General features: G+C 45.2%; 1 protein-coding gene across 1 annotated transcript in view; it reads left to right on the forward strand.

The window, feature by feature from the left end:
* The window catches only part of SYN3 (synapsin III), a 445616-nt gene that overhangs the window by 35915 nt on the left and 385787 nt on the right, over positions 1-23914 (forward strand). Inside the window, exons 2-3 of the mRNA XM_025882043.2 lie at positions 4244-4701; positions 22675-22732. Coding sequence (XP_025737828.2) covers positions 4391-4701; positions 22675-22732 — 369 coding nt within the window. The 5' untranslated portion in view covers positions 4244-4390. The remainder of the gene's footprint in view (positions 1-4243; positions 4702-22674; positions 22733-23914) is intronic.

Below are 23914 nucleotides of genomic sequence, written 5' to 3' on the forward strand. Positions count from 1 at the left end.
TCTTCTTCTTCTTCTTCTTCTTCTTCTTCTTCTTCTTCTTCTTCTTCCTTTTCTTCTTCTTTTTTAACATATAAGGTATTATTTGTTTCAGAGGTACAGATCGGTGATTCAACAGTCTTGCACAATTCACAGTGCTCACCATAGCACATACCCTCCCCAATGTCTATCACCCAGCCGCCCCATCCCTCCCACCCACCACCACTCCAGCAACCCTCAGTTTGTTTCCTGAGATTAACAATTCCTGGAAATCGGAGGGGGAGATGAACCACGAGAGACGATGGACTCTGAAAAACAGACTGAGTGTTCTAGAGGGGAGGGAGGTGGGAGGATGGGTTAGCCTGGTGATGGGTATTAAAGAGGGCACGTTCTGCATGGAGCACTGGGTGTTATACGCAAATAATCATGGAACACTACATCAAAAACTAATGATGTATGGTGATTACATAACATAATTTAAAAAAGTGCCTAGATGTTTATGAACACAGAAAAAAAAATCTTAGGAAATCTATAAACAACGACTAGAAACAATAATTGAATTTATCACGTCAACATACTGACAATAATTGACAAATATATGGCACTAGCAGCAAACAAATGGAAAATGAAACTTAGAGAACAGAGTCTTTTAAAATACCGTCCCCGCCCCCCCAAAAAAACAGAAGAAATATTAAGAATCAGTTTAACAAAATATGTGCAACACTTCTATATTGAAAATCACAAAACATTTCTGAAAGAAACTATAGTTAGTTGAGTGCTCCACCATGTTCATAAAATAAAACATTTAGTAGTGTTGAGATGTTATATCTACCCAAACTGAGCTGTAGATTCTATATAATCGCAAACCATATCCCAATAGACTTTTTCATACAAGTTGATTTTAAAATTCATATGCAAACAGGACCTAGAATACTCTAAACAATCTTGAGAAAGAAAATCTAAGTTAGAGGACTCATTTTGTCTGATTTTAGGCCTTTCTGTAAGCCACAGTAACCAAGACTGTGTAAGGACAAACAGATCAATGGAACATTAGAAAGAGCCCAGAGATAGACCCATACATATACAATTCATTGGTGCCAAGAAAGCCACCAAAGCAATTCACTGGGGAAAAAAATATTTTCATAAATGGTGCTGGAAAACTGGATAAATGAACCCCACCTCAAAAAATCAAGTTTGGATGGATTATAGACCTAAATAAAACTATACAGTTTCTGTAAAAGATTAGAAGACAATATCATCATGATCTTGGGGTTGGCAAAGATTTTTATTTTATTTATTTTATTTTTTATTGTTACGTTAATCACCATACATCATTAGTTTTTGATGTAGTGTTCCATGATTCATTGTTTGTGCATAACACCCAGTGCTCCACGCAGAACGTGCCCTCTTTAATACCCATCACCAGGCTAACCCATCCCCCCCCCAGAACCCTCAGTTTGTTTTTCAGAGTCCATCATCTCTCATGGTTCGTCTCCCCCTCCGACTTACTCCCCTTCATTCTTCCCCTCCTGCTATCTTCTTCTTTTTTTTTTTTTTTCTTAACATATATTGCATTATTTGTTTCAGAAGTACTGATCTGTGATTCAACAGTCTTGCACAATTCACAGCGCTCACCATAGCACATACCCTCCCCAGTGTCTGTCACCCAGCCACCCCATCCCTCCGACCCCCCACCACTCCAGCAACCCTCAGTTTGTTTCCTGAGGTTAAAAATTCCTCATATCAGTGAGGTCATATGATACATGTCTTTCTCTGATTGACTTATTTCACTCAGCATAACACCCTCCAGTTCCATCCACGTTGTTGCAAATGGCAAGATCTCATTCCTTTTTATGGCGGGCAGAGATTTTTAAAAGCAGATACAGCATCTAATCATAAGAAAAATCTGGTAACTTGGACTTCATAAAATTTTAAACTTCTGTTTATCAAAACATCTACAGATTTATGTAATGGATTTCATATATGTACTTATAGATATGTGTACTTATGTGTGTATATATACATTTTTGTATGTACATATAAAATATTCCTAATAACCAAAATATGGAAGTGTAGTTTCATCCTATAATATAAATTTTTTTTCTCATTGGAATGTTTTTATTTCAAGTAAACAACTTTTCGTAAGAGTTATTTTATTCTATCAAACTTCTGTTCATGAAGGACATGAAATGGCAAACCAAAGACAGAGAAAATGTTCACAGCATGCATATCTGACAAAGGACTTATATCCAGAATGTATAAAGAACTCGTAGTCAAATAATACAAATCAATAATAAAAATATAAACAACCCACATTTTAAAAATGGGCCAAAGATTTAAACAGACACTTCACTAAAGAAGTTATGTCAATGGCCAGTAAACCCATGGAAATTGCTCAACCTCCTTCGGTATCAGAGAAAATAAATTAAAAATACAATTAGACACTATTTTACATCCACTGGAATGGCTAAGATTAAAGACTGACAACAACCAAGTGTTGTTAAGGATATAAAGCAACCAGAACTCTCAAGTGAAATGTGCAAAATAACACAACCCCTATGGGAAACCTTTCGATGGTTTCTTATAAAGGTAAATATATTTCTACCCTATGATCCAATAAATTTGCTTCTAGAAATTTTCCCGAAGAGAAGTCTCCCTTTCACTTCTCTCTCTCTCACTCATTCTTCCTTTTCCCACAAAAATGCTTAAACAAAAAATCCTTATAATAACAATCCTATTCATAATACCCTCAAACTGGAAACATTTCACATGCCCATCAACAGGAGAGGATGTAAAAATGTGTGTTTTATTCATCCAGTGGAGTACTACTCAGCGATTGAAAAACAGAATGACTATTGATACATGTAGCCTAGATGAGTCTGAAAACCACTCTGTTGAGGGCAGAGAGCCCTTCACAAAAGATTAATACATATGATTACATTTATATGAAGTTTAAGAAGAGGTAAAATTAATATACGGTGACAGACATCAGAAGAGGGTTTGCCTATAAGGCTGTGTGGGCTGACCCGAAAGGGGCACAAGAGAACTTCCTGAGGCGACATAAATATAATAAATCTTACATCAGTGTATCCATATATCAAAACTGAAGGAATTGTACACTTGAGAACTGTGCATCTCAGTGGAAGTAAATTTTACTTCAATAAAAATATAAAATAATAAAAAACTACGAGGGGTTTAATTGTATCATTTAAGTAATCATTTTTCTCAATGGGATATCTAGATCTCAAGTGAATAATCTGGGTTGTTGTTTTTTTTTTTTTTAACTTTTTTCTCTCTTCAGAAAAGCAGTACGTACGTTCATTAGCCCGCCCGGGTTGCCATCGCAAAATACCACAGACTGTGTGGCTTAAACAACAGAAATTTATTTTCTCACGGCTCTGGAGGCTGGATGTCTGAGATCAGGGTCCCACCATGGTTGGTTTCTGGTGCGGGCCTCTTCCTGGCCTGCAGACAGCTTCCTTCTCCTTGTGTCCTCACCTGGTGGTGGGAGAGCAAGCTCACTAGTGTCTCATTTTATAAAGCCACAAATCCCATCATGAGGGCCCCATTCTCATGACCTCATCTAACTTCCATTACCTCCCAAAGGCACCACCTCCAGTTGAGGGCTTCAACACATGAATTTGGGGGGACACAATTCAGTCCATAGCAATATATATTTTAGAAAATCCGGAAAATATGGATAGGTGGAAAGAAAAAGAAAAAAAAAAAGCCATGCAATCGCATTCCCCAAATATAATTATGGTTAACATTCCAGTGTATTTGCTTTCCAAAGTTACGTTACTTTGTCCTTTATGTGGTTGTGGTCGTTCTGTCCCAATAAACTTGTAGCATGATCTTCTTAATTACAAATGAAATGTTTTCTATGGTACTAAAATCTCTATATGTACCCTTTTTTAATAGCCACAAAAGTTTTCACCTGAGTGACTGTGCTCTAGTTTATTTATTATTTTGTGGCTGAAGTTTGGAATTCTTTCCAATATTTTGCTAGTGTAAATAATGCTGTGAAAAATATATCTGTGCAGGAGGCTTTTTCTGTAACTGAGATTTGTTTCTTGGGATAGAATTCCAGAAAATGAAGTCATAGGTTAAAAGGTTATGCTCTAATTACATGATTGCCAAATTCCTTTCCAAAAGGATGTCCCACTTTGTATTGCCCCCAACAGTGGAGCAGGAAGGTGCCATATCTGTTTGCTCTTAAGGGGTGGAGGTCATTTCCACTAATGTGTGTGTTGGCTTGTTTCCACAGGTTAGCAGATAGCTGAAGCCGACTTGTGCAGGATTCCCCTGGCTCTTCTGGCTTAAGACCCCACCACCTCCTCTCCCTGGCAGCCTGTGTTCTGGGCTTCACCTAGACAAGTCTAGTAGGAAAAAGCCATCTCTTCCATCCATAGCCATGAATTTCCTCCGGCGGCGCCTCTCCGATAGCAGTTTCGTGGCCAACCTGCCTAATGGCTACATGACAGACCTGCAGCGCCCAGACAGCTCCACCAGCTCCCCTGCTTCCCCAGCCATGGAGAGGAGGCACCCCCAGCCCCTGGCAGCCTCCTTCTCCTCTCCAGGATCCAGCCTATTTAGCTCCTTCTCCAGTGCCATGAAGCAGACCTCACAAGCCCCCTCAGGGCTGATGGAGCCTCCAGGTCCCTCCGCTCCCATTGTTCAAAGGCCCAGGATCCTATTGGTGATCGATGATGCCCACACAGATTGGTAAGCCAAAATCTGTAGGTGCTTCCACCTAGGGGCCAGAGAGGTGATGGGGGGGAAGCTGAGAGGCTTGGTGGTATCAGAGACTGGCCCGAGGGAAGCAAACTACATTTACCATGTGGCTACTGCATGCCAGGCACCATGGCACCTGCTTTGTGCTTTACATTTACAGGTCCCAATCCCTTACCTGTAAATCCAAAATCCAAAAAGCTCTGAAAACTAAAAAATGTTTTATAATCCATTTGGCAGCAAAGCCTGGTCTGAGGGAAAGTGAGACTATAATAGTCTTCATTATACCACTCACTGTGCTTGACCATATGATCTGCTGCAGTGTTGGTTTACATCTTAATACGTTTGCTGTGGGGATGCTGCCCAGAGCTCACTGGAAGTATTACATAATATATGGTATGTGTGCCATGTTACCTTCCTAAAAATGGAAAACTTTTAAAAAAATCTGAAATAACTCTGGCAAGTTGCTTACTATCTTTCAGTGTCAGCCATTCTCTGTCCATTCAATTAGGTTGCTATGAAGGTAAAAGAAACCAGCACAGGCCCACAGTCCTTCTCTAACACCCTTGGGACCAGAGTACCTGCATTTGTATCCCAGCTCTTCCATGTACTGGCAGTCTGGCTCCAGAACCTCTTCTCTTAACACCAAGCATGGTCAGAGACGATGTTAGGTGTGCTGATAGATGGTAAGCTCTCCAGAGGCAGAGACTAGGCACATGTGTCAAGGTCATTGCAACAGTTGTTCCACAAGTAGTTACTGAGCACCATTCGAGTGCAAGTTGGGTAAGTGGTGACCAGACCCTGTTCACATGGATCTGGGCAGTTAGAGAATAGGGCTCTATACCAAATTTTTGGTAGAGATGGGTGATAAGTATTATCAGTCCTAGTTTGAGACATAGAATTTGCAGTCCAGGAAATAAGTCAAAATGTGGAGACATGGAAGCACTCCACCCAGGGCATTTCTGACAGTAGACCCATACATGATCATGGGGCTGGAGCAAGGTTGCATGCATGTGTCTCCAAAGGCTGCCACGTCATAGGCCCTCAGTAAATCTGTCTTGGGTGAGTAAATTAATGCATTCAGTTCACTGAGAATACTAGAGGCTCTGCTGTTCTCACATACATGTGTGTACTCACATTCATTCCTCGAGAAGTTAACTCAGGTTGGGAATGATGGAGCCTGTGCTTTGGAATGGGAGATATTTATAGTGTATAATACATACTCAGTACAGTCAATATGGAAGCATGTTCAGCAGGTGTAGACAACAGTCTTTACTCTCCTGCTAAGAAATCAGTTCATCTTAAGTAAGATGGTCATGTGTGTGGCCTCTGTTCTGATCCAGTCTGCATATCTCCCGTGTTGCTGTTTGCTTGAAGCCTGTCACCATGAAGCCTTGTTTATCTGTTTATATGCTTATGTTAAAGCACCATCTTTAGAATCTGAGCTTAGCGGTTGATTTCTGCGGAGATGTTGCTTCCAGGCATTCTTGCCTGTACAATCCTGCTGCCTGTCTGCCCAGTAATCAAAAGGCCTGCATGGCCTTTGCAGTCCTCTGTTTCTTTTTAACCCAGTGCGTGACCTTGATTTTGAGCATTCTCTGCTGACTGTGTTATCTCTGGCTCAGTCAGGGTTTGCCATGATATGGCAGTGGTCGGGGGTTATTTTAAAAACCTGTTTGTCAGGAAAGTTACTTTCTGTATGGAGGTTGAGCTGATAAATGACAACACAGTACAATGGTGAGGAACACAGACTTCAGAGTTAAGCTCTCCGGGTTCAGATCCCATTTCTACCCCATAGTAGCTGAATGACTTTTGCAAGTTACTGCACCTAAATGTGAATAAGATAGTATCTACCTTTTAGAGTTAATGTATGCAATTGGGTTAAAATCTGAGTTCATATAAAAGTGCTTAGGATGTATCTAGTAGACAGTGGGTGCTACTTAGGTGTATGTTACTGTTGCAGACTATTTGTGACCTTCTGTGCAACATTAGTCATCTTGATGGCAGCCCCTCAGTAATGGGAAGAATGGATTAGGATTGATCCCATTGTGCAGAGTTTTCTATTAGTCACTCATGCCTGTTAGCTCCTGAATGATAAAGTTGGGTCTTATTAATCTCTGTCCTCCTGGTGTCCATGGGGTAATTAGTATAGCGTAGGGGCACAGTGAATGAGGTTGAAATGCAATGAATGGCCTCACCCAAGTAACATTTATTTATTATTATTTTAAGTTTTTATTTAAATTCCAGTTAGTTAACATACAGTGTTATATTAGTTTCAGGTGTCCAATATAGTGATTCAACACATCCATACATCATTCTGTGCTCATCATGACAAGTACACTCCTTAATCCCCATCACCTATTTCACCCATCCAAGTAACATTTCCATTTTGACTTCGGTCTTCCGTCTCTCTAATCCACGCATGACTAATGGGTGAATTTTAGGCTGCGCATACTGATGGGGGACACAGTTTTGGCCAGAGGAATGTCTCCCAGTTTATTTCAATCATGCCTGTTATACTCACACTTTAATTAGGTCTCAAAAACAGCAATCTTTTTCTTGCCCCCCCTCTGTGGGTAATAAAGGGGAGAAGGGAGAAACTGACACTCATTAGCTTACCTGGAATCTGGTTCTGCATCCATTGGACATTTGTGATAGAGACTTCCTGCCTGTAGACACATCAGCTTTTCCTGCAGGACTCCATCCTAGATTCTTCTCCAGCTTCCTATCCTCTCTGAATCTCAGTACATTCCCAGCTTTCTCCAGATCCATGAGGGCTGCCTGGGCTACCTGAGAATCCCAGTCCTCCTCTGCAGAGTTCTCGAAGGATGCCTGTCCCCCGCCACCAGGAGCGGCCAGCAGGTGGCGAGCCAGCCCCACTGTCCTGGGTGGCTTTGGCAGAGCCTGGGCTGCCTGGGTCAGCCCCCGCCCAGCCCCTCCTCCATTGTGCTAACTGTCTCCTGAGAGGAAGAAGTTGTTGAAGGGGAGAAGCCAGCTCGCAGGGCCCCTTTCCCCCCCTTTGAGATGATAATGAAGGGGGAGATAGCCTCTGTCTGGATTGAGAGTGAACCCACCAGGAACAATGCTGCTCCCTTGTCTCCTTTCTCAGCCCCAGATCCTCTGTTTTCCCATTTGGGGTCCTGGGCTTTCCTGCAGAATCAGGTTTCCTTGTAGTGAGGGAGTTTGCAGAAACCCCCATTCTCCCCCTCCTGGTTGAGGCCAGCTTGCCGATACTCTGAACCAGCCTGGGCCCCCCAAGGACTATCTGATACCTGCCCAGTGACCTGGGGGAAGGACTTTTCATCGTTGGGGGAGAAACAGAGGGCCCCAAAGCCCATCCTTGCTGGGAAAAACAACTCATGGCTGAGCTTTGTGAGATCCCACCATCTTTTGGAGTTGGCCCTGGAGGTGAGCCTAACTAGGGCAGTGGTGTTTGGGGAACTTTGGGCCAGCTCAGTAGTGGGCCTGAACTGAAGTTGGTGCTGTCCTTTGGGATGAGGGGAGATCAGTCAGTCTTGAGAACCACAAGGGAAAGGAGAAATAAAATAAATGGATTTCAAGCTCAGTATTCTTCAGCCTTACTGCCTGTCCACTCATTCTTTTGCCTAGAATCTTCAGCAGCCTCACTGGACTCAGGCCTCCAGCCTTGACCTCCTGGTTACCTTCCATGTTACCACCAAAGGGTCATTTTTTTGAAACACAGACTTGATCAGTTTGCTCCCACTGAGCATGCCCTATTATAATCCTCTGTTGCTACATCATTGTCCTCAAGTTCAAATTCAGTCATCAGCTTGCCTGCCTCCCTCTAATTCTGTCTCTAGCTCCACTTCCTGCTGTACTATTTATTCTGCAGGAATAACAAACAACCTGTAGTTCTCAAACACATTTGCCTTAGCACATTCTGCTCCCTGCTATCTGGAATACCCTTCCCTATCTTGTTCACATGTCCAATTTCCATTCATCCTTAAAAAGCCTGCTCAGGTGTCACCTCTTTTGTGAAGTCTTCCTTGACACACCTCACCCTGCCAACAGTGCTAACAACCACCTCCTTTATGTAACTTAGAGCATACTTCATGGTGCTACAATAATTTCACACTGTACTATCATTGGCTGTTAAGTGGCTGTCTTTTCTACCAAAACAAGGCCTGTGTCTTGTTCTTCCTTATATCCCTGGTACTCAGTACACAGTCAGTGTTCAATTAGCATATGTCATTGTCCCTGCTCCAGTCCAATGAGGATAACTTTTAACGGGCATATTGGGGCCCAAAACTCACCTTACCTTAGGAGTCAGCAATATAATACATACAGTTGAGGGGTTTCTGTTTTTACTCACCTATGTATAAAATCTTAACTCTTTATTTTCCAGTATGGGAGCGTAACTGTAAGGCTGCTATGTGAGATTTTTAAAAGAAAGTTGGCACAAAATTTTATTATTGCCCACAGAATATACCAGAACCCCAGGTTTGATTTCAAAATCAGAACATTGAACATGACAAAAAAAAGATTGCTCATAATTGGGCTTGGGTTGGATGTACCTCCCTGCTCATGGTTTTGCCTATAAGACCTCCAGAGCCTGGAGGAAGTTGAGGAGCAGGTTGTTGAGGTGAGGGGGTCGAAGCAGCTAAGCCTTTGCCCCCAACCCCTCCCTCCAGTGGCCTGTGGAACTCTGGCTCTCCTCTCCTCTTACCTCACCCATGGCCTGGTTCCCAGAATGTCTACTATTCCATTTCAACAATGATCTATTGTTACCTTCCCTTCAATTCTCCACCCTTCCGTATGTTTCTTTTTTCTTTTATTTGTTGGGGAGGAACTGAAGAAAGTATTCTTGGTTTGAAACACCCCTCTGCTACTATCCTTCCAGCCTAGAGTGTATCAGGCTACGCTGTCCTACTAAATGATGATTGGTGATAGCCATTAAAACACCTTGTGCATTTCTAGATTCACCAGGAGATGCTGTATGATAGTTTGTGTCTCCACCACCACCCTACCCACCCACTCCCAGATGGTGTCTTTGTATCTCAGTGCCTACAACAGGGCAGGCAGTTAATTAGGAAATGTCTGTTGACTGAATGACTCTGGAGGTGATGAGTTATTGGTAGTGACAGGTGGGGATGGTGACAGTGAAACTAAAGAGTGACTTTGTGACATTCTGAAATCCCCTTTTTCCCCTCTCACCTCATACTCAATCCAACAGAAAGTCACAGTAGTTACATGAGAGAATTTACACCACAGAAACTGGCAAATGCTACCAAACAGGGCTTTCAGTTCTCCTCACAGAGCTGGTTATTAATCATTTACCAACACAGCTCTGGTCATAGGCACTTCCTGAGTTGCCCAGGGGATATTATACAGGTGAGGAAGCAGGACACAGAGACCATGCACCTGCTCAAAGAACATGGAACAGGTAGGTGGTTAGGCTGAGACTTGAACAGGACTAACTTCTTTAAAAGGCATTTCTGATGGTGCCACAGCTCCTGCTGACCCCCACACAGGACTTCAGTGTTTGGCAAGAGGTAGATGCTGAAAAGTCTTGGTCAAAAAAATGAACGAAAGCACAAATGAATAAACTATGAGCTCTTTGGGGATGGGGTCATGTCTTCATCATTGTCATGTGGCAGACATTTGTGTTTTTTCCACCACCAGACATTGTGCTAAATAGTTTTCATAGTTTTCTAATTCAATCCTCCCAACGACTGTATGGAGTACTTTTACTATTCTCATTTTATAAATAAGGAAAACTGAGGCTCTGAGCCCAAAATCGAAACAGATGTCAGTGGCATCTGGGATCCAGCTCAGACCATTCTGGACACCCCTGTTCCTCGGCATTTTTCCCACTCCCACCTGAGCCCTCCTTCTGTGTGTGAGGGCACTGGCCTGCAGAGCCTGCTCGGGAGGCTCACATATGTACACACCCACACACGCCCAGTGTCTGAGAGCAGTGGGAGGAGACAGGGTGGCAGGACTCCATGTAACAGCACTGCAGCCAAGCACAGGATCCCGGTGACCTCACCCTCGGAGGAAAGTGCCCCACCTCAAGCCAGGCAGCCCCACCCTGCTGGAGCCCCATGGGCAGCTGGAACGATAAGGTGCCAGGAGGAAAAGGGGTTCCTGTAGCCATCCAGACACTCGTGATCTCCTGTTTGGGAATTAGATCCTTCGTAGAAATTGCCTTTGGGCTATTTTCCTCTTTTTAAGGCTCCAGCAGGATTTTTTTTCTGCTCTTTCCCCGTGTTTTGATAGTAAATATGTGATTTCCTAACACATGTCGGACATGTTTCCCAAGAGAGTTAAAATGGGAAGGAAGATAAAATGCAGGGAACTCAGGGCTGGCAGGCGGCAGGTCGGCACTGAAGTCCCGGCTCTGCCACTCACCAGTTCTGTGGGCTTGTCCAAGCCACTTTACCTTTCTGAGCCTCAGTTTCCGTATCTGTAAAGTGAGGACCATAATGCCCCACTGTCACCACACCACTGAGCTCACAGGAATGTTAAAGGCTCCAGTGAGAGCCCATTGTTCCTCCCCCTCCCAGGCGTTGTTCCATTTGTCCCGTTTGTTTGCCGGTGCTGTGGTCTGTGCCAGAGCATAAGCTCCAGGAGGGTAGGGCTTGGGCCTCCCTTGTTGCCGGAGGCCAGTACAGTACCTGGCACAAGGTAGGATAGGGTACACCAGTGCTTTAATCAACGAACAAACAGATGCTCTTGCCAAAGGCTGATATTACTGTTATGGGAGAGTTCAGGGTCGAGGATACCCTGGGGAGAGTCTTTCTCAGAAAAGACTCAGCTGCCCTGGAATTCAAGAAGAGTACCTGATGTCCATGCTATGCCCAAGACTCCCCCTCCTCTTTGTTCAGCTGGTAGCTGAACAGAGTCTCCAGCCTCCACTTGAGGGGGCTGAACTGCTTCAGGCTGCTTTGACTAAAGGCATGAACTGCAGGGCATCTTGGCAGGCCCCTCGAAGCCTCTCAGTGGGCCTAATTGGCCCCGTGGTGACCAGGACATTCTGCTTCCCACTGTGCCACCTACAGGGGGTATTTGAACTCAGAGCTGGCATCACCAGCACTGGCTTTGGGGTAGGGTTGCTGGATTCAGCAAATAAAAATATAGGACTCCCAGTCAATACTTAGATAAATAATAAATCAGTTTATCTCCTGCAATATTTCATATAGACTTATACCATAAATATATACTTAAACATATAGAATTGTTGATTGTTTATCCAAAATTCAAATTTAACTGGGTAACCTGTATTTTATCTAGATAACCTATTTATGGGGGATGGCAATGAGAGTTGCCACCATCTCAGCCCTGCTAACACAGGCCCAGTGAGAGGCTAGCCTTTGCACTTCCTTGCTTTCTGGTTGGAGAACCAAAGCAGCTCCCCAATTGACCCCATTCTCAGAGAGCAGCTTTCCCCGCCTGTGACAATGACTGAGGATTGTCAGTCACCGGCACGGAGGGAGCAAAACTAGTAGACAGTCCCAAGGCAGACTGCCTGGGTCTCTTCTCCCTCTCACTTATGTGACCTTGGGAAGTCTGACCTCCGGAACTTCACATTCCTCAGCTGTGAGGCAGGATCATGCTGTATCTTTTGTGAAGGGTCATTGCAAAGATTAGAGATGATGGCTCGGGTGGGGCTGCTACAGGACTTAGCTTGTCATAACAGGAATTGAAATGGTAACTGTATTAACAATTAATTGCAATTACTAATTGCTGATGAATATAATGGTGCTGGAAGCCAGGGGGAAGGAAGCCACTTGGCATGCTTCTCAGTTCAGCTGGATAGGCTCAAGGGCTGTCTTCCAGAAGCCCTGGAGGAGGGGTGTCTGGATGCTGGTAAGCTGGCAGGCACCCTACCTATGAGGATGAGAAGATGGGGGTCTGGCTTGGTCCCCTCCTCCTAGACTTGCTTGGGGGACTCACAGCGGAGACATGTACCTCTCTGTGGAAGAGACGTGGGTCTGGGAAACAGAATCCTTACATCTCCCCCCACCATTTCCTCTACCCCTAAACCTCTCCTTGAACAAGGCAGGCCTTGGCTGTTGCCAGTGGGGAAATGCAGGGATGGAAGGGAGAGGGAGAAAGGAAAGGCCTAATATCACCTTCCTCCTCACTTCATTCACCAACTCACACAGGCCACCCAACACCACCTAGAGTGGCTCTGGACTTCTGGACTCATCCCTCCCACTCTCGGCACCTGCCCTGCACTCCTGCCCCTCCCCCTTGCCTTCCTGGCCCGGCTCGGGCCCTGGTGCCTGGGGGAGGGGAGGGGCCTTGGGCATTCCCCAGCAGCCTGCCTAGTCGCCTGGAGACAGGCTCCGTTTTCCCAGGCCCGGCCCCTTTTATCAGGGAGACAATGTGCGCACACAGTGAGGGCCTTGTGTGGCACCCAAGCCCCAAGCCCTTTGACTTGAGGAATTTTTCAAGTGCTGACCTCTCTCCGTGAGGTCTTCCTGCTGTCCAATCCTGAGGCCTGGTGCCCCTGCTGCTTCCTACCCAGCTCTTTCAGGGAGAGAGAGAGGGAGGGGGAAAACAGTGAAGAGCTGTCTCTCGCCCGGTAGAGTCTTCACCCTCTGAAACTGGCTAGAAAATCTGGGGGAAATGTCTTTGAGCAGAAGGGAATGTGGGGAGAAATCTGATAGATGCTGTTTCTTCCGGATTACTCCCTTCTCTGCTGATGCTATGGGATCATAGTGGAGCCACTGTTCTCTCTGGGCCTCAGTCTCCTCATAAGTCAAATGATGATGGACTAAGATCATGTTCCCCCAAATACTGTTTCTATCAGAACGACATTCAGACTCCCAGGCACCACCCTACACCTTCTGTAATAGTTAGAGTTCTTTGTTTGCAAGAAAAAGAAATAGACTTTGGCTGACTTCGTCAAAATGGGGATGTTTTGGATGTGGGAGGCTCACAGAATCTAAAGGAAATATGAAGACCCAAGTCTTGGAGAGACTTCTCCCCAGGGCTCCACTGGGATCTAGGAGGCTGGAACTTGTGGACAGCCTTCTCTAGAGAAGTCAGCTCCTGTTCTCCTCCAACCATGTGCCTCTCTGTTCACAAATCACATACCTGGGGAAGAACAAGCCTGGCTGGTTTCACAGTGTGTCCTGGGACAGTCCCACCAAGACCATGTGCAACAGGGCTGCTTGGTTCCTTCAGTGCAAATGCAGATGGAGGTGCTGTTGCTGGAAGGTCAGATGGGTGCAGGACAGGCCCTTAGAACTACTGAATCAGATTATCTAGAGTGGAGCTGGGAAGCTGTATTTTTTTTTTTTTAAACGATGATGAGCCAAGTTTAGAAACCTCTGAGTTAGAGGACTTTTTTCATGTGGCTTCCAACTGGTAGAGCTGGGATCAGCAGGGCCACCTAAGCAGGAGATCTATTTCAGCTCAATATACAGAATGGCAAAGTCATCCAAAGATCAGGAGGGCTGCCCAGTGACAGAGTGAACTCCCCCTCACTTGCAGGTGTTCAGGCACGTCGGGGCTGGCCATTTGGAAAGAATGTTACAGAAGAGGCCCTGGCTATAAAGGGGTTGGTCTATAAGCCCTTACAGGAGTCTTGAGCCTAAAGCTTTGTGTTTTTTCCTCTGTGACCTTATGTCTCGGTCACTTCTCTGACCTTGCCTTGCTTTTCTCCAAAGAGCTCAACTGTTCACCTTGTAAATCTCCCCTCTTGCTCCAAAGCGTGGTTTTCTTGCCCTGGTCCTCTGAATGACCTTTTCAGTGGAGTCCCTCAGATGCCATGGCTTTCTTAGCAGTAGCTGTTTCAGTGCTGGAGTCTACAGACTTCATCCTGCCTGGTCACAGCCTTGCCCTGGGGGAGGCAGGTCACTGGGCAGATGCCAGCCTCATTACAGAACGTCTCTTCTCCTGGGGCTTGTGGAAGCCTGCCTGGGATGTGTTTCCTTGGCAGGAGGGAGGCTGTCTATAATGGCAAGAGAGGATGGTGCTTTGTGTCCATTTTCCTGACCTCCCACCCTGGATCTTCAGGAAGGGTAAGGGTGCGGGTTTCCTGAAGATTTGTCCTTGAGCTAATTGCCATCTTCAGAATGGAATTAGTTAAATTAGGGGTTGCCCGTGCAGCTGCTTACAGGAGACAAGATGGGCAGGGGGTGAAGGGACAGGTGGTAGGAAAAGGCACAAGCGCAGAGAAATATTTCCCCGCTCCAAGGAAAACAACAGCACATGCTTTATGACAAATGGTATCGGCCACTTGGTTTCAGCTTCAGCAAGATGACGGAACACTGGGGTCTGTGTTGGGTGTGAGAACTGGTGTCCCCTCTGAAGGCAGCAGCTGCAGTTCACTCACCCAGTTGTTAACCATGCAGGAATAAGGGGCTGGTGTTGCCAAGTCATTGATTTTTCAAGGGCAGTCAGAAATCTGAATTTTTTATATGAATTTTCTATTTTAAAATTGTAAGCCTATAATTTAAGTCCAAAATAAGACTGTGGACTTCATGAAATTTGCCAATTGGTAACTTCTGCTAAAGAAGACAGAAGTCAGGATAAATATGCAGTCTAGCTCTTCTTCTGGGTCTGTCTCCCAGCTAGACTGTATGTACCATGATGGCAGGAGGGCTGTTTTGTTTAGTGCAATACTTAGGGTCTAGCACAATGCTGGGCACATAGTGAACCTTGGATAGATGGGTGGATGGATGGATGGATGGAAGGATGGATGGATGGATGGATGGAAGGATGGATGGATGGACAGATAGAGGGTAAATGGTTGGTTGGATGGATGGATGGATGGAGAGAAGGAGGGAAGGATGGATAGAAAATAACTTTTCTCAGCCTTTTCCTTTTGTACCCTGTCCTTCATACCTTGACAGGCTCCACACCTCCTTTCTAAATCAAACACTTAATATTCTCATGTGCCCTTCTCATCCTCCTTATACCACTTAAATCCCTTTTCTGAAATGATCAGATATTAGTCATTTGCACTTTGGTATGAATTACCTTTCAATGTATTTATTACCTTTCCCATGGGCATTTCCCCAGATGGGCACTTAGAGGATGCTCATTAAATGTTTGTTTGCTGAGGGAATGGCTTAGCCTTCTAAATATTAACAAACTCTCTTTGTGTAATAAAGATTGTGAACTTTCAGATATCCATAGGAATGAGGATGACACAGTGTAGTGTCTTTGGCAAGGAGAGAGGTAAGAACTGAGATGACATTCTAGCCTGATTTCTGCAGTTATGGTGAGTGGGTGGCTGATGACTTTATTTGCCCTAAAGGCCTGTACTGGGGAGGAAGAGGAGATCCCAGAGAGCAGTCCAGGCAGGTTTCCATTATCCTAGACTTCATGAAGCAGGAGTTCTTAGAGCAAGGAAGATACTGCCACCTTCCTCCTCTTGGAGAGAGGAAATGACACGTCACTTCCCCAGGGATGCACCCAACTGACCTCAGCCCTCTCCCCATCCTGGTGAAGGTCAGGAGGGAAAGAGATGAACATTAAACACCTGCCATGTGTTGGGATGTGTCAGCAATAGCATTCATGAGCACTTACAAATGAAATGGGCTTGGGAAGTTTGATGTCTGTCTGAGGCACCACCAGGAAATAAATAGCAGAGCTGGATGGGACCTGAGTCTGTCTCCGATGCTAGCAGTGCCCATTGACCTCTTTACCTGTAGAGGAGAAGTTCCACCTTTGCAGCCCACCAGTGAGCAGCACACTTACTAGCACATTTTTGCCAGGTTCCCAGAGTCTTCCAAATCTGCATCCTCATGCTAACCCTGTGGGTAGTCTTCCTGTCCCTATTCTACAGATGAAGAGGTAAGGGTTTGTCCAAAATCGTGTAGCAGGTGCCCCAGCTGCCAACTCAAATCTGGGTCTTCTGCTCCATGCCTGTTGCTCATTTTTCCTGCACATTTAGGATATGCCCCAGGAGAATTCATCACCTCCCTGAGCACCCCCAGCACCTGCCCAACTCGTTTGTCCTTGTCTGTGCCTTTCACACATACACATCCAGACCCTCTCACATTCATCTTGATAGCCCTTGGCCCTGGCAAAGAAGAGGCCCCAGATATTAGATACATGGATGGATAAACTGGGCCACTCACCAGGGAAGTGGCCCCTAACCCTTAGACTAGGCTGGGTGTGCCTTTTGTGGGGTGACCTGGATCTTTGGGCTGATGCCCTGTGTGGTCATTGTCCATTTATGAGTCTCTCCCTCTTGTTAGGTGGTAAGGTCCCCTGAGGCCAAGAACTTCCTTAGAGCTTGCAGGCCCTGGCCCATAGTGGATGGTCAATAAATATGTGTTCAGCATCCCCTGTAGAAGCCTTCCATGACAACCTGAGTCAGATCTTCCCTGCTTTCCACATCTTATCCTCCATCCCTTTGTGTATTTTATTCTCAGTAGTCACCAGTTCTTTTTCACCTGGTTAGTTTTCTGATTTCTGGGAGTGTGAGCTCCCCAAGAGCAGGGACCATGTCAGCCTTTTCCCCTCACATCTGGTAGGGTGCCTGGTCCCTATGAGGCTCAGTAGATAGTGGTGGCATAAGGGAGTGAATGGTGACCAGACCTACCCATGAAAATCTCCTTTCCTGTTGCTGTCAGAAGCCAATGAGGAGACATTTTTCACATCCTGTGGCTTAGGGCTCTAGTTTCTTACATCCACAGATCCCCATATGGGTGCAAGGGGCCTGGCCACCCTCAGAGGGTCCCTCCCCTGCCTGACTCACTGGAGTTCCCTAATTGCAAGGTGGGATGGAGAGTCTGCCACATCACTGGAGGATCCCCTCTGGCAGTGGGAAGGGGCAGGCAGATTAGCTATACTTTCGAGTAAATAATGGAGCTAGAATGGATCTCTGAATTGGACCTCTGTGTTCAAAGGTCCTGCTTTTGTCACACCTCCCTCCAGCCAAGGTGCCGTGTGACCCTCCTCATCTTACTGACTAGGAAACCCTTGGGCATGTCTACCTTCGATGGTTTCCTGCATGGTGCATACTCCATCTCCCCCTGTTTAAGTCCAAGTGACAAATAAGCAATGAACAGGAGACTCCCCTCCTGGGGCCACATCCCTGCATCCCCACTCTCCCTCCCCCTACAGGGGCCACCTGTGGGAAGTGGGCTGTGCCTGAGACAGAAAAGTCTTGACCCCTCCTCCCTGGGAAGGGCCCAGCCAAGGCCCAGCCACGTTGACTCTACATCCCAGACACATTTATTAGGAGGGTGCTGCTTGGACACAGGTGGATCCTGTTTGCGCTAATTCTCCTCTTCCTTCTGGCCCTGCTGTCGTCATGAAAGAGCTCTGTACCCCCTCCTCATAAATCTCTCTCACACACCACTTCCCGCCTCCCCAAACTTGGGATTTCCCACCCCAGGCAGTGCTTGTTTTATAAAATTCTCCTTCCTGGTGCCTCTGATGTGGCAGTAAAATACGAGACCACCCACAGAGAAGGAAGCTTCCTGGAATCAAGAGTTTCCCCCACCCCCTTCCCAAGGCCAAGGCCTTGAATGATTGGCTGGGATAGTAAGGGAGCTCATTATGAGAATAAACATATTAGGGCTTTGGGAAGAGGTCTGCATTAGAGAGACCGCCTTTGGGCACAGTGAGGCCGTCCGTTTTGCCTGAGGTCAAACAGCCAGGCAATTACAAAGGCGGCAACCCCAGCCCCCAAGGCATCTAAAATTCCAGACCATCCCTACCCTTCCCTCTGCCAGACAGGACTGTTCAGAGGCAGCTCAAGCCTGAATGAGCCCCCGGCAAGGAGGCAGCAGTCTGTGTGGCCTGTCAGGAGACAGACTTCTGACTCCCAGCCAGGCAGGGGGATGGACTGCCTGACCCTAGGCTTCAGCCTGAGTCCATCTGCCAGGCTCTGCAGTAAACATTCCAGAGATGGGCAAAACAAGTGTTTCTCCTGGGAAGGTGAGGCCTTGTGAAGGCCAGGGCTGCTTGGGTGGTATCAGTATAGCGTAAAGTGTTCTGAGTTCTGGTTAGAATCGAGTTGAGGGCTACCCGTCATTCAGGGTGGACACTGTACAAGGACCTCACATGGTAATCAGTGCAGATTTGTAAGTGTATTACAACGGTGTACCAGTAGATGACAGTAAAGTGTCTCGAGGACAAGATACACTACGGCTTATCCCTGGAAGACATTATGCATTTACCCAATGAGCAAATATTTGTTAAACATGTGCCTTGTGCCCTGGCACTTTGTGCCAGATACTGGATTCAGTGAGCATTGAGACACAGTTTCAGGTTCCCAGGAGCTCTCAGACTAGGTGTACGGGGGCAAGGTAGAGACAAACACCGTGTGATTACATCAGGGAGAGATATGTGCTTTAATGGTTGTTAGAATAGGATGCTGTGAGAACCCCAAGGAGGAACACCTCACCCAGCCTCATTGGGGGCGGGGGGACTTTCAAGGAAAACTTGATAGAGAAGGTGAGTGAAGATCTTGGAGGTAGCCAGGCAGAGAGAACAGCCTGTGCGAAGGGTCAGAAGCGTAAAGTGTAGGACGAGCCTAGAGAATTGCAGGAAGCTGCGTGTGTCTGTGAGGTGGGCAGAAAACCAGAGGAGAAATGGGTCAAGGTCAGCAGGACCCAGATCATGAAGGACACAGAGGGTCTGAACTGAATCCCCAAAATCTTGAAGTTCAAGATCTAACTCACCGGTGCTACTTAGAAGATTTATGTGTCTTTGAACAGGGACTTCTCCATCTGGAATGTGTGGGGACTGATCCCCACCCTATCTACTCTTAGGGTTGACATTAGGGTCAAATAGTAGGAGGGTTGTGAAGGTACCTGCAGGCCTTATAAACCAACGGTGTCTATTTATTATTATTATCAACCCCATCACTCATTGCACTGGTGGAACAGATCAAAGTGAGGTGAATCACATTTCAGTTTTGTAACCTCCATGAGGGTAAGATTATGTTTTATTCGTGGGTCCCCACCACATGACACCCACAGGCACAGAGAAAACAATAGTTCTTTGTTGTTGATTCTGTTCTAGGCCCTGGGCTGTGTACTTTGGAGCCTACTCTGTGCAGGAACTGTTCTGAGTGCTTTATACATCTTATCTTGGTTAATCTTTACAACAACCCTGTGAGTTAGTTACTAGCATCAACCCCACTTCCCAAATGTGGAAACTGAAGCACATGGAGTTTGAGTGATTTACCCAAGGTTGCACAGTGAGTGGTAGAGCTGGGATTGCGTCCATGTGGTTGCCCTAAGTCTACTACACTCTACTGCCTTGTTGCATAGAGGATCAGGTGAATTTATCACTACAGCCTTGGCTGTAGATGTTATCACCCTTGACAAATGAGAAAACCATGACCTTAGAGAGGTTAAGTACCTTGGCTTAGAACATGTGGTGAGTGAGCTGTAGAGCTCAAATTTTGCCCAAGCCATGCTTTTTCCAGTGTACTAGTGATTTTTCTCAATAGTTACCCTTCTGAGGTCCCAGGCCCATCCAGTTCTTCTTTTAAACCCAAGCTAGAGGAAACCTTGCCCTAAGGCTGACTCTAGCCCTTACTAGCTGTACTCCTTCTGATAGCAAAGGAGGGCCCTGCAAATTGTACCCTTAGACCATGCACTGGATACATAGAACCCTAGAATTCCCTGCCCAAAGGGACCCTGGCCCAATTCCATGCCCTGTGTAGGCCAGTTCCCTGTCTATCCTCCCAAGGCATAGCCAAGGGAGAACTATTGATGGGGGCATGAGTGAAGAAATGAAGCATGGCAATGGGCTAGACCATCCATGAGCCTGCACAAGACTCCTGGGTGGTGCAGGACAGAGAGGAGGGTGGGAGGAGAATTAGGGAGGACTGTAGGGACCAAGACCTGCCAATCCCCATGTTGCCTTATTCTGGGTAGAACTCCAAGAATGCCAAGAAGTGTAAATTCTGACCCTTCCAGGTTATTAAGAAGTTGTATTTGTCGAGGAAGGAAGACAGACATGTTTTATTTAAATGTTTGCTGGCTTTATTTATCAATCATAAATATTATATGATACATAGGCCTCCATTTGTTCTTTTGCCCCAGGCCCCACAAATATTAGAGGTGGACTTATCCCAGTGCCTGTAGTTTGCTGACACTACCTTTAAAGATTTGTGATAAAATTCACAAACTATGTGGAAAAGTCCGCTTTGCGTGAGCCTCACTGCACACGTTTTGTCAAACACCATGTCTGGAAGAAAAAGCAGGTCTTCCTTTCAAGTCACAATAATAGCTCCTATCCCACTAAAGTTTTGCTTAGTTGACAGCTAAGCCTGTCAACATTGTAAGAAAAAGTAGCATTAATATTAGAGCTATCAGTCAGTGATTTGGGCAGTCTTGGAAAGAGATGAACTCCACTGGCGTCAGCTAAGTGTAGATAGAGACTCTTTGGAAGCAGACAGACTGAAGCTTGGGCAGAGAATTTGTGGAAAGGATTCTTTCTTTCCTAAATGGCAGGTTGAAAAAATAGATGGCAACATGGATGTTCCAGGAAGAAGAATAGAAGAAACGGAGAGCATTCTTGGATGTACTACTTACAAATTATTGACTAGAACTCAATCAAGTGGCCACATCTAGCTGAATGGAGAGTTGGGATCTTCATTCTTTTGTGTGTGTGTGCCAATCTGTGAACTTTCTTACTGTGGTGAAGAGGAGAATGGGTATTGGAACAAAGCGCCATCTCTACCCCAGAAAGTTTTATGTAAATGCTTAACACAGTGCTCAGTTTACAGCGAATGCCTGAGAACTGTTGGCTTCTTCATACCCAAATCCAAAAGAGCAAATGGAAACTTTTATTACTTTTGCCTTGTGTGTGAGAGGACATCTAAACCCAAAGTACCCCAACATTTGCTGCTGTTTTTCAGGGGTGAGCAAAAACGTAGAAATGGAATTAGAAGGCCAGAATTCAAGTCCCTTAGGCAAAATATTCCTCTCTCTGGGTTTCAGTTTTCTCTTTTATAGGATGGAAATAATAATGCCTTCTTCATGGTGGTGGTTGGAAGCATTAAATGAGAAAGGCTATATAGGTTAAAGCCTACAGCACGGTTTCTGGCATAGGGTACATACTCAACAAGTGGGTTTTTTCCCCTCTATCTCTTCACTCATTTACTCATTCAACATATATTAATTGAGCTCCTAATGTGTGTTAAGTACTCTGGTAGGTGTTGTGAGTATTTGTTCCTTACTTCAAGGAACTGTGCTATAGTTTAGTGAGACATAGGCATTAAATGCAGTTACTGATCATAACTAATTATAATTGTAGTAAGTACTATGAAAGAAGAGTATGAAAGAAAATCTATATGAGAAGAGAGATGAGGGGGCCAAGATTAGGATGCTTACAGAGAAAAATTGGCAAGTGGGTGGATTTGGGAAATAATTAGAATGTAGAATCAGTGGGATAGGGAGAGAGAGAGATAACAAGAATGATGTCTATGTTTCCGCCTTAAGCAATGGGTAGATGGAATGCCATTTACTGAGAAGGTAGAAGTAGGGGTATAGAGGAAAGATGATGAAAGGAAGGATGGATGGATGGACAGACGGACAGACGGATGGTTGGATAAAGAGATAGATGAGGGCTGCTTCCTTGGACAGATGGACAAATGGAGGAATGGGCGGATGGGTAGATAATTTATGGAATATATAGAGTGTAACTATAAATAATAAAAATAAATAATTATTTGTGTAAGATTCCTTGTCTCATTGATCCTTAAAATAATACTTAGACATATGTCGTGCAGGTATTAATATCTTCCTTTTACAGATTATAAAGTTGAGACACAGGGAGGTCGAGCCACTTGGTAGAACCAGAACCTGAGTCTCCAATCTTCCCGTCCAGTATTCTTTCCCCTCTCACACAGTACATACAAATAATGAGAAAATCATCAGTCAAGGTGGGAGGAGAGAGCATGAAGTTACAAATGTGTCTGACATGCACCTCTGGGGGCAAGGCCTTTGGGAGAAGGAAGAAAACAGTAAAGCAGTGTGCACCCTTACTCAGGAGCTCTCTTCCTTTCTTTCACAGGACCAAGTATTTTCATGGAAAGAAGGTGAATGGAGAGATTGAGATCCGAGTGGAGCAGGTAGGTTGGAGCTGGGTCTTTTGTGCTCTCACCCTGATGTTTTCCACAGCTAGAGCCCTTCCCAGGAGCAGCCTTGAGCCTCATCTTATGAGGCTACCATGAGCCAAGATTGTCAGAAAATCCTGGCTTATAACTGGGAATTTTATTAAATTCCAGAATTATTTAGTTTGATGGTTTTTGTTTCAGCAGCAGAACCTTTCTTTAAGGAAATCTCAAGTAGGAGCCCATTGTACAAAATAGAGAAAAGAAAACTGATGAAATGGGCATGGGGAACCCAAAAATCTGTCTGCTCCATCCTGTTCTACCTTCTCCCCATTTCCCCCATAGCCTCCAAGGCATCTCCTTGGAACTACTTGGGCTAGGCAGCACAGTGGGTTTGAATGCTAGCTCTCTCATTTAATAGGTATGGGGCAGGTGACTCAGTCATTCTATGCTTCAATTTCCTTGAATCAGTGTTGTCGGGATTAAATTATTTAAAACCTCAAATGAGACCGGAATTATGAATACTGGCTCTTGTTATTACTGCTAATATCAATAGCTAGGCACCTCAATTTATGGGGAAAGAAACACAGACTTGCTCAAGGCTACATAGGAAGTCAGTGGCAGAATGAGGACTAGAACCTGTAACCTCCAGATCTAGGGCTCCTCCCATTCATTCAGTGAACACTTGTTGGGGACCTACTAAATGCCAAGCATGGTGCTCAGCCTTAGGAGAGCACATCAAAGCTTGGGCTCTGGAGCCAGACTTTAGGTCTGAATCCCAGTGCCACTCTTTACTAACTGTGCGACTTTGGTTGAGCAGTACTAAGCTCTTTGCAACTCAATTTCTTCATCTGTACAATTGGGTAATAATAGCATCAATTTCATAGGGTGACTATGAGGATCAAATGAGTTAGTCTCCAAGTACTTGGAACAGTGCCTGGCACATACCAGGCACTTAGTAAATGTTACTTATTTATCATCATCATCATCATCAAAGACAAAGAGTTAATAAGATAGACAAGGTCCCTACTATAAGATGAACTCAGAAAAGTGCAGTAAGAAAATAGAGGGTGTGACTTTTTCAGCATTCTTTGAGTTTGGTGTGTTGGAGGAACAGAAAGCCTTTCTGAGCATCCAATTTGAGTTGGCTTAGTATTAAAACACCTTAAACTTGAATTTCATTTGATCCTGTGGCTTTCA

This window comes from Callorhinus ursinus, unplaced genomic scaffold, assembly GCF_003265705.2.
Source record: "Callorhinus ursinus isolate GAN/ISIS: 27379988/994484 unplaced genomic scaffold, GSC_fseal_2.0 scaffold14, whole genome shotgun sequence".
Taxonomy (NCBI): domain Eukaryota; kingdom Metazoa; phylum Chordata; class Mammalia; order Carnivora; family Otariidae; genus Callorhinus; species Callorhinus ursinus.